General features: G+C 34.7%; 1 protein-coding gene across 1 annotated transcript; it reads left to right on the top strand.

Annotated features, from left to right (window-relative positions):
- Positions 1-4034: 4034 nt before the first annotated feature.
- Positions 4035-9346, top strand: LOC148166203 (uncharacterized). Its single transcript, XM_088049252.1, has 19 exons — positions 4035-5302; positions 5349-5351; positions 5453-5520; positions 5748-5782; positions 5918-5939; positions 5983-6027; positions 6107-6223; positions 6275-6364; positions 6466-6532; positions 6634-6701; positions 6781-6870; positions 6949-7038; positions 7118-7207; positions 7287-7366; positions 7435-7456; positions 7500-7533; positions 7604-7661; positions 7731-7787; positions 7856-9346. Exons 1-19 carry the CDS (start codon positions 4035-4037, stop codon positions 9218-9220), a joined length of 3669 nt encoding a protein of 1222 aa, XP_087905378.1. The 3' UTR covers positions 9221-9346.
- Positions 9347-10904: the final 1558 nt, after the last annotated feature.

Below are 10904 nucleotides of genomic sequence, written 5' to 3'. Positions count from 1 at the left end.
ATCACGATGGTTGTACACCGTGTAATACACAAACCCTAAATAAATTATGACTCGTGCAGCAAACAAATAAACGAAACAATCGACTTTGGTGCCGAAACAAGTCGTAAAGTCTTGTTGCAATATTGAAAGAAAATCCCACAGGGGATGATGACACCGGAGCGCTCCCGGAATGGAAGTTATCCACTTAGTCTGACAAGTTAAGATCGGAGATTGGAAAGTTGGGAGGTTGCTTAATAAATTCAGTAGTTTTTTGTATCGATTTTGAGTGAAAGAGCTTTTCCGATTCGATTTCCTGCCTCGCTGCGACGAACAATACATTACATATCGGATATGACACAAAAAGCCCGATGGTCACGTGTCGATAGGATTTTAGTGGCTTCCATTAGCGTCCATAAAGTGATATCGATATGATAAAAAGCGGTAATGCGCTAGCACATCACGTAAGCTCATGTTGGATTGGCTCGTAAAATCCGGCACTTCCACTTCCGCCCGAAATTACCGAGACACGCAAACCGTCTAAAATTCAATCTGCTGAAGACAATCAATCTTCATATCGTTGTAATGGATCTGCACCCGCAACGAAAAACTTTCGAAATTTACCACCGCGCCCGCGGAGGCCCACAAGTGGGGAGGCAAAACTTTCCCCATTTCCCTTTTGAAATATCGCGATGTTTGCGTCTGGTCCTTGAGCGAGCTTTGTCATCAAGAACCGGAGCAATCCGTATCGAGCAGAACGTCCGGACTGCAATCATTACTGGGAAACTAAAAGATGGTCCACATCCTGTCCTCGAGACGCGACTTTCAGAGACGGTTTTCCTTCGGCGTGTAATTGAGCTTTTGTCACCTGAACGGGAGGAGTCTGAGGGGCGGGCGACTTCCTCTTCCTTCCTTCCGGTCGCCGACCAATGAGGAGAGCTTGTCAGGTAGCCATAGCAACGAGGCCGGATATTACGACACGTATATATGGATTTCTCCACCCTTGGCTGGAACGAGCTCCTTGCAAGGGTTCTTATTAAGGCCATGAGCTCAACTTATGGCTGCTCGTAAATCGTGGAGGTAATCAGCCCGATATGTCGGGGCAGACTAGAGACGCCTGGTCGAGGAAATTGCTCTTTTTCTCTTCGGCTTTTACACTCTTCATCGACGAGAAACGACTTTTCCAAATCACCAAATCAAGCAGCACATGCAGTTCTATTTCTAAATCGGCGGAAAGTGACGCAGCGCCGCCGTTCCCACGCTCTGCATATTTCCCTTTTCATCACTCTATTAACTTTTCACACTTATTGACAAGAAAAACACCGTTCGGTTAGTTGATGGGTCATGTACCAACATCGAACGTGCTTTCATGTTTGTAGATGTCGATAGGGCGTGGGTGTCGTGACAACACGCTGCAAAGCTCCTCTTTCATAGAGTGCGCTCTTTGTAGGTGTGCGCCACACGACCGACACGTGGCTCCACGTGTGTCTTTAGGGATGGTAATTTGTTTGGAATGGCAATTAACGGCGACGCTTTATGAACTTGCGGACCTTTTTTGGAGGTTTCGAGGGATGGACGTCATTTATATTCATTTTGCGATTAATTGGGGGTGATGAAAGACAGGCTGAGGTGTGATTTTAAAACAGGGCGAAAATGTTTATACAGTGGCTTTAGGTTGCAAGGTAACACATTTTTAAATAAATTATCGTGTAATTCGTTCTTGTAGCAAATATTGCAATGAAGGTGTTATGTGAATTCGATTTTCCTGAAAATGAAAAATTGTAAAATTGGTCTCGTCGGTTCGATGATTTTGTAATTTAGCACAATAATAGTCAAGCTTGGAAAAGTGTTCTTCCCAAATTTCATTGGCGTAGTACTAAAACTGCTCGAACTACAAGCGTCAATTTGAACTACTGAAAAATTTCGATTTGTTCTAGAAATGAAAAATTCTAAAATTGCTCTCGTTTGTTCGATAATTTTATAATTTAGCACAGTTGATAGTCAAGTTTGGAAAAGTGTCCTCTCCAAATTTTATTGCCGTAGTGCTAAAACAGTTAAATTTACAAACTTCAAATTGAACTACTAAAAAATTTCGATTCGCCTTAAAAAGGAAAAATTCTAAAATTGCCCTCATCGGTTCGATTATTTTGTAATTTTGCCCAGTTAATAGTCCAGCTTGGAAAAGTGTCCTCCCCAAATTTCATTACCGTAGTAGTAAAACTGCTCAATTTACAAACTTCAAATTGAACTACTGAAAAATTTCGATTTGTCCTAAAAATGAAAAATTCTAAAATTGGTCTCGTCGGTTCGATAATTTTGTAATTTTGCACAGTTAATGTTGTCCCTAAATTTCATTGGCGTAGTGCTAAAACTGCTCGAACTACAAGCCTCAAATTGAACTACTGAAAAATTTCGATTTGTCCTAAAAATGAAAAATTCTAAAATTGCTCTCGTTTATTCGATAATTTTGTACTTTAGCACAGTTAATAGTCAAGCTTGGAATAGTGTCCTCCCCAAATTTCATTGCCGTAGTACTAAAACTGCTCAAACTACAAGCGTCAATTTGAACTACTGATAAATTTCGATTTGTTCTAAAAATAAAAAATTCTAAAATTACTCTCGTCTGTTCGATAAATTTGTAATTTTGCACAGTTAATGGTCAAGCTAGGAAAAATGTTCTCCCTAAATTTCATTGGCGTAGTACTAAAACTACTCAATTTACAAGCCTCAAATTGAACTACTGAAAAATTTCGATTCGTCCTTAAAATGAATGAAAAATTCTAAAATTTGTCTCGTCGGTTCGATAATTTTGTAACTTAGCATAGTAAATAGTCAAGCTTGGAAAAGTGTCCTTCCCAAATTAAATTGCTGTAGCACTAAAACTACGAGAACTATAAGCTTCAAATTGAACTACTGAAAAATTTCGATTTTTTCTAATGATGAAAAATTCTAAAATTGCTCTCATCGGTTCGATTATTTTGTAATTTTGCACAGTTAATAGCCCAGCTAGAAAAAGTGTCCTCCCCAACTTTCATTACCGTAGTACTAAAACTGCTCAATTTACAAACTTCAAATTGAACTACTGAAAAATTTCGATTTGTCCTGAAAGTGAAAAATTCTAAAATTGCTTTCGTCTGTTCGATAATTTTGTAATTTTGCACAGTTAATACTCAAGCTAGGAAAAATGTTTTCCCTAAATTTCATTGGCGTAGTACTAAAACTGCTCGAACTACAAGCCTCAAATTAAACTACTGAAAAATTTCGATTTGTCCTAAAAATGAAAAATTCTAAAATTGCTTTCGTCTGTTCGATAATTTTGTAATTTTGCACAGTTAATAGTCAAGCTAGGAAAAATGTTTTCCCTAAATTTCATTGGCGTAGTACTAAAACTGCTCGAACTACAAGCCTCAAATTGAACTACTGAAAAATTTCGATTTGTCCTAAAAATGAAAAATTCTAAAATTGCTTTCGTCTGTTCGATAATTTTGTAATTTTGCACAGTTAATAGTCAAGCTAGGAAAAATGTTTTCCCTAAATTTCATTGCCGAGTACTAAAACTGCTCGAACTACGAACCTCAAATTGAACTATTGAAAAATTTCGATTCGTCCTAAAAATGAGAAATTCTAAAATTGTTCTCGTCTGTTCAATAATTTGGTAATTTAGCGCAGTTAATAGTCAAGCTTGAAAAAATGTCCACCCCAAATTTCATTGCCGTAGTACTAAAACTGCTCAAACTACAAATTAAATTAGTGAAAAATTTCGATTCGTCTTTAAAATGAAAAATTCTAAAATTGCTCTCCTTTGTTCGATAAGTTTGTAATTTTGCACAGTTTATAGTCAAGCTTAGAAAAATGTCCTCCCCAAATTTCATTGCTGCAGCACAAAAACTACTCGAACTACACGCTTCAAATTGAACTACTGTAAAATTTCGATTCCTGCTCAATAAGTATTCTGTGTTGCCTACGTCAATTCTAACTTTTCCAGCTCTCAATGAGTGATAAAAGGTTATCTTTTATCCACACATTGAAACACTTAATTAAATCAGTTCCTTATAAAAATGGCCAAACTCTTAGTTCTTGTGCTTTTGTCGCCCATCCACCCAGTGCTCTCTGGTTGTCTGGAAACCTACGCCACCATTTGTGAAACTTTATCTGACTATGAAAACCTGAAAAACGCAACGCTTTCTCAACTGATCATCGAATCATCATCTCCAAAAGAAATAAAGAAGAAACCCGTACGTTTATCAAACTATTGCGACAAAACTTTGGTAACAATCGTTGGTCAAATTAGTGCGTTACATGAACCAGATTCTTGCATCACAAGTTCTTTAAAATTCCTAAATCTCTACGACAATAAAATAATAAACATTCCAGAAGATGCTTTTGTACCAATGTCGGACTTGATCGTTTTGAACCTGAGAAATAATCAGATTGAAACTATCGAAAGGAATGCCTTTGGTTTCTGTCAACCAGAAACGATCGATTTGTCGTACAACAATATTGAAGTTATAGAAAGTCTAACATTTACGAATTTGAATTTTGAAAATAGAATTAAAACGATTATAATAAAATTTAATAAGCTCGTCACCATCGAACCACGGACTTTTCCATCAACTTTGCAAGCGTTGAATCTTCATCACAACAGTCTTAGCTTCATAGATTCAGAAGTCTTTAGCAATTTGAGCGTGTTAAGTCTTTTGGTTTTGAGTAACAACAAATTCTCCACGATACCCACTCTAACATCTCTCACAAACTTAAGAAAACTTGATGTCTCAGAAAATCGCATCATTAAACTCAGTGGAGACAGTTTTGAAAGTCAGCGATACTTATATTTTATCGACTTAAGTCGGAACAAGATTTCGCAGATTCCTAATAGTACGTTTTCGGATCATCCAGTTCTGCAATTGTTAGATTTGAGTTACAATAAGATCGAACGATTGGATTTTCTCTCAGAGTTCAAAAAGCTGATTAAAATGTCTTTAGCTTTTAATCTGTTGAAAGATCTTGATTTGGGGAACCAAGAAAAATTTCCACTGCTCTCTCTTAGTTTGTATGGGAATCCATGGAGTTGCTCGCGGTGGATTTCCATAGAAAAAGATTTGAAGAACAGAAGTATTCAACGGGATTCTTGTGATCTGGAGTTGTTCAACAGTGGAAAAATGCCTTTTTGTGTGTGTTACGAAATGTCGAATTACTGCGATATATTTTCGGCGGATTCTAAAAGGTATAACAAGCGTTATCAGGACAATACAGCACGAAATTTTATAAGGGTGGCTAAAAAAACTTATTTAGGACAGTGCGATCTTAAACTTCCATATAGGGGGTTGCTTGAAATCCCATGAAGGGAAGATACTTAGATACAGTCGATGTAGGTTGTAAATGTTTGCAAAATTGTCAAGCCGACGAGACCAATTTTAGAATTTTTCATTTTGGGGATGAATCGAAATTTTTCAGTAGTTCAATTTGGCGCTTGTAGTTTCGGTAGTTTTAGTGCTAGAGCAATCAAATTTCGGGGAGACACTTTTCCAAGCTCGACTATTTACTGTGCTAAATTACAAAATTATCAAACCAAAAAGACCAATTTCAGAATTTTTCATTTTTAGGGCAAATCGAAATTTTTCAGTAGTTCAATTTGAAGCTTGTAATTCTGTTAGTTTTAGAGTTACAGCAATCAAATTTGGGGGTAACACTTTTCCAAGCTTGATTATTAACTGTGCTAAAACACAAAATTGTTAAACAAACGAGACAAATTTTAGAATTTTTCATTTTAGGGACGAATCGAAATGTTTCAGTAGTTCAATTTGAAGCTTGTAGTTCTTGTAGTTTTAATGCTACAGCAATCAAATTTTGGCAAAACACTTTTCCAAGCTTAACTATTAACTGTGCTAAAATACCAAATTATCGAATTGACGAGATCAATTTTAAAGTTATTCATTTTTAGGACAAATCAAAATTTTTTAGAAGTTCAATTTAAAGCTTGTAGTTCTGGTAGTTTTAGAGTTACAGCAATTAAATTTGGGAAGGACACTTTTACAAGCTTGACTATCAACTGTGCTTAATTACAAAATTATCGACCAGACAAGACCAATTTTAGAATTTTTCATTTTGAGGATGAATCGAAATTTTTCAGTAGTTCAATTTGACGCCTGTAGTTTCTGTAGTTTTAGTGCTAGAGCAATCAAATTTCGGGGAGACACTGTTCTAAGCTTGACCATAAACTGTGCCAAATTACAAAATTATCAAACCGGTGCGCCAATTTTAGAATTTTTCATTTTAAGGACGAATCGAAATTTTTCAGTAATTCAATTTGACGGTTGTAGTTTTGATAGTTTTAAGGCTACAGCAATCAAATTTGGGAAAAACACTTTTCTAACCTTGACTATTAACTGTGCAAAATTACAAAATTATCGAGTCAACGAGACAAATTTCAGAATTTTTCATTTTTAGGATGAATCAAAATTTTTCAGTAGTTCAATTTAAAGCTTGTAGTTCTGGGAGTTTTAGAGTTACAGCAATTAAATTGGGAAGGACACTTTTCCAAGCTTGACTATCAACTGTGCTTAATTACAAAATTATCGACCAGACGAAACCAATTTTAGAATTTTTCATTTTTAGGATGAAACAAAATTTTTCAGTAGTTCAATTTGACGCTTGTAGTTCTGGTAGTTATAGTGCTACAGCAATCAAGTTTCGGGGGAACACTTTTCTACGCTTGACCATTAACTGTGCCCAATTACAAAATTTTCGAACCGGTGAGACCAATTTTAGAATTTTCCATTTTAAGAACGAATCGAAATTTTTCAGTAGTTCAATTTGACACTTGTAGTTCTAATAGTTTTAGTGCTACAGCAATCAAATTTGAGAAAGACACTTTTCAAAGCTTGACCATCAACTGTGCTTAATTACAAAATTATCGACCAGACGAGACCAATTTTAGAGTTTTTCATTTTTAGGAAAAACAAAATTTTTCAGTAGTTCAATTTTACGCTTGTAGTTCTGGTTGTTTTAGTGCTACAGCAATCAAATTTCGGGGAAACACTGTTCTAAACTTGACCATAAACTGTGCCAAATTACAAAATTATCAAACTGGTGCGACCAATTTTAGAATTTTTCTTTTTAAGGACGAATCGAAATTTTTCAGTAGTTCAATTTGACGCTTGTAGTTTTGATAGTTTTAGGGCTACAGCAATCAAATTTGGGAAAAACACTTTTCTAACCTTGACTATTAACTGTGCAAAATTACAAAATTATCGAGTCAACGAGACAAATTTCAGAATTTTTCATTTTTATTATGAATCAAAATTTTTCAGTAGTTCAATTTAAAGCTTGTAGTTCTGGCAGTTTTAGAGTTACAGCAATCAAATTTGGAGAGGAGACTTTCTCAAGCTTGGTTATTAACTATGCTAAATTACAAAATTATCGAACCGACGAGAAAAATTTTAGAATTTTTCATTTTAGATACAAATCGACATTTTCAAAAGTTCAATTTGACGCTTGTAGTTCTGATAGTTTTAGTGCTACAGCAATCAATTTTGAGAAAAACACTTTTCTAACCTTGTCTATTAACTGTGCAAAATTACAAAATTATCGAGCCGACGAGACCAATTTTACAAATTTTTCTTTTTAGAATGAATCAAAATGTTTCAGTAGTTCAATTTGAAGGATCTACTAGTTTTAGTGCTACAGCAATCAAAGTGACCTTGGCTAAACATTTGCAACCTAAACCAACTCTATCATTATGCCTACTTTGAAAGCCTATTTTACACAGCTCAATTCTGTATTCTAAGTGTAAATATGCGAATTATTTATTTGTATTCATTCCAACTTAAAAATAAAAATGTGTATTTTGGGTAGTTTGTAATAATTTCGATATCAAAAGGTTATCATCTTGCCCTCACAGCCAAACATTGTTATCATCATCAGTTCCACAGTTTCTTCGAAAATGACCAAACTCTTGCTTCTTGTGCTGTTAACATCCATCCACCAAGTACTGTCTGGTTGTACAGAAACCTACGCCACCATTTGTGAAACTCTATTAGACTATGAAACTCTCAATAAACCAACGCTTTCTCAAGTGATCATCGAAACTGCACCTCCAAACCAACCCTCGAAGAAACCTGTATTTTTACCAGATTATGGTCAAAAAACTAGTCTAACAATCGTTGGTCAAATTAGTGAATTACTCCCAGAACGTGGTTGTTTCCGAAGCTCTTCCTTAAAATTCATCAATCTCTACAACAACACTATAAAAAACCTCAAAAGAGACGTCTTTCCACGCCTCTCTGACATCACAATTTTGAACCTGAGAAACAACGCCATTGAAACGATCGAATCTCGAACTTTCGCAGAGTGCCAACCAGAAACCATCGACTTGTCGCACAACAGGATCGAAGTTATAGAAAGTGAAACTTTTACCGACTTGTACTCAGATAAGAAAACTAAAACGATCAGAATTAAATTCAACAATCTCGTTACGATCGAACCGCAGACTTTTCCGCCAAGTTTGCAGACGCTCAATTTGAGACACAACAGTCTTAGCTTCATTGAACCGGAGGTTTTTAAAAACTTGAGTGAATTACGGTCTTTGGTTTTGAGTAAAAATAAGTTTTCCACGGTACCCACTCTTAGTTCTCTTACCAACTTAATATCTCTCGATTTGAGTCAAAATCGGATCACCAGACTCGGCGAAAAAATCTTTGAAAAGCAACAAAACCTCGATTCTGTTGATTTGAGTCAAAACAAGATTTCGCAGATTCATAAGAGCACGTTTTCGGAACTCTCAAACCTGCGATTGTTGGATTTGAGCTACAATAAGATTCAACAATTGGATTTTTTCGCAGCGGTCAAACAAAATCGGATTAGATTGTCTTTAGCGTTCAATCTTCTGAAAGATATTGATTTGGGGAAAAACGAGGAATTACCACTGGTCTCTCTTATTTTGTACGGAAATCCGTGGAGGTGCTCGCGATGGATTTCCATCGAAAAAGACCTGAAGAACAGAATGATTACATGGGATTCTTGTGATCAAGACTTGTTCAACAGTGGAAAAGTGCCCTTCTGTGTGTGTTACGACTATTTTTGTAACATTTTCATGGAGAACGCAACGACTTATACTGATCAGTTTCAAGAGGATTTCGTACGAAACTTTCAAAGTGCGGCCAAAAGAAGTTATTTAGGCGAGTGCGACCTCAGGCTTCGAGGGGAAATGCTGCATGAAGTCCCGGAAATGATGATGTGCGAATGAAGAAAGTGTCTGAAATATCTCCCACATCTTTCAGGCAATGTTATTATTATTAATTCTATTATTACCCCGTTTCGTTCGGCTGTGTCATAACTAATTTAAAAAAATAAATTGCGTCTAAAGCTAAAATTAGTTTGATTAAAAAACACTTTTGTCGCACCAAACATCCATTTGTTACAAGTTCATGTTAATGCCAGTTTTGAGAAATGTACACTATAAAAAGATCCGTGACGTTGAATGAGCGGATTTGAACGTCAAGTGTTTATATTACAGTGGCGGCCAAAATGAGACTTGTAATAAGACAGCATTTTTTCAAAAATTGGGCTGTGTAAAATAAACTTTCGAAGTAGGTATAATGTTAAATTATTGTAGGCTTAATAACATTAATACAACAAAAGAAAAATAAATTTTTGACTACTAATTACAATTGGTTTAGGTTGCAAATGCACTTTGACAGTTATATCTCCCAAAATTTGATAAAATAAAGTAATTTCATGGCAAGGAAAAATTTTGAAATAATCTAGAACATAAAAATTTCTTAAATTTGTGTCTTTTGCTCTAGAATTTTGCAATTTGGTACAATTAATAAATAGTTCAAAAGTAGTAATCTGCGCAAATTTCATTGTTCTAAAACAAAAATTGTGAGAATTGGGAATTTTATAAGAAAATGTTGGAATTTTTTTGCTCCACTTAAAAATAAAAAATTCTAAAATTTGTGTCTATAATTTTGCAATTTGGTTCAGTCAATAAATAGTTCAGAAGCAGTAACCTCTGCAAATTTCATTGCTCAAGAGCAAGAATTGGCTGAATTAGAAATTTTATTGAAAAATATTGGAGATTTTTGGCGCCTCTGAATACTCAAAATTTCTAAAATTTGTATATTTTGCTCTATAATTTTGAAATTTGCAACAATTAATAATCAAGCTTGGAAAAGTGTCCTATACAAATTTGAATCCTATAGCACTAAAACTACAAGAACTACAAGCTTCAAATTGAGCTACTAAAAAATTTCGATTTGTCCATAAAATGAAAAATTCTAAAATTGTCTAATGGGTCTAAGATTGGTCTAAAATTGGTAAAATTGGTCACAACTTTCATTGCTTTAGAACAAAAATTGGTTGAATTGAGAATTATATTGGAGTTTCTTGGCTCATCTTGAAAATAAGAAATTCTAAAATTTGTGTTTTACGCTCTATAATTTTGCAATTTAGTAGACCTAATAAATGACTTTAAAATAATAATTTCCCCAAATTTCAAAGCTGTAGCACTAAAAGTACCAAAGTTACGATTTTTGGAGATGGAGATCGGCAATTTTTACGTTGTCTTAAAACGAAAATTTCTAAAATTTGTGCCTTTTGCTCTATAATTTTGCAATTTGGTACAAACAATAAATAGTTCAAAAGTAATAACTTCTGCAAATTTTATTGCCCTAGAACAAAAATTGGCGTAATTAAGAATTTTATTGGAAAATGTTGGAGATTTTTGCCTCCTCTGGAAAACAAAAAATTCAAAAATTTGTGTTTTTTGCTCTATAATTTTGCAATTAGGTGCAATTAATAAATAGTTCAAAAGTAGTAATCTCCGCAAATTTCATTGCTCTAAATCAAAAATTGTGAGAATTGGGAATTTTATAGGAAAATGTTGGATATTTTTTGCTCCACTTGAAAATAAAAAATTCTAAAATTTG

Source organism: Gnatocerus cornutus, unplaced genomic scaffold, assembly GCF_029298725.1.
Source record: "Gnatocerus cornutus isolate USDA-ARS CGAHR unplaced genomic scaffold, icGnaCorn1.1 ctg00000023.1, whole genome shotgun sequence".
NCBI classification, from domain to species: Eukaryota; Metazoa; Arthropoda; class Insecta; order Coleoptera; family Tenebrionidae; genus Gnatocerus; species Gnatocerus cornutus.
Note: the sequence above shows the minus strand (reverse complement) of the source record. Positions and strands in the feature narration are given on the sequence as shown.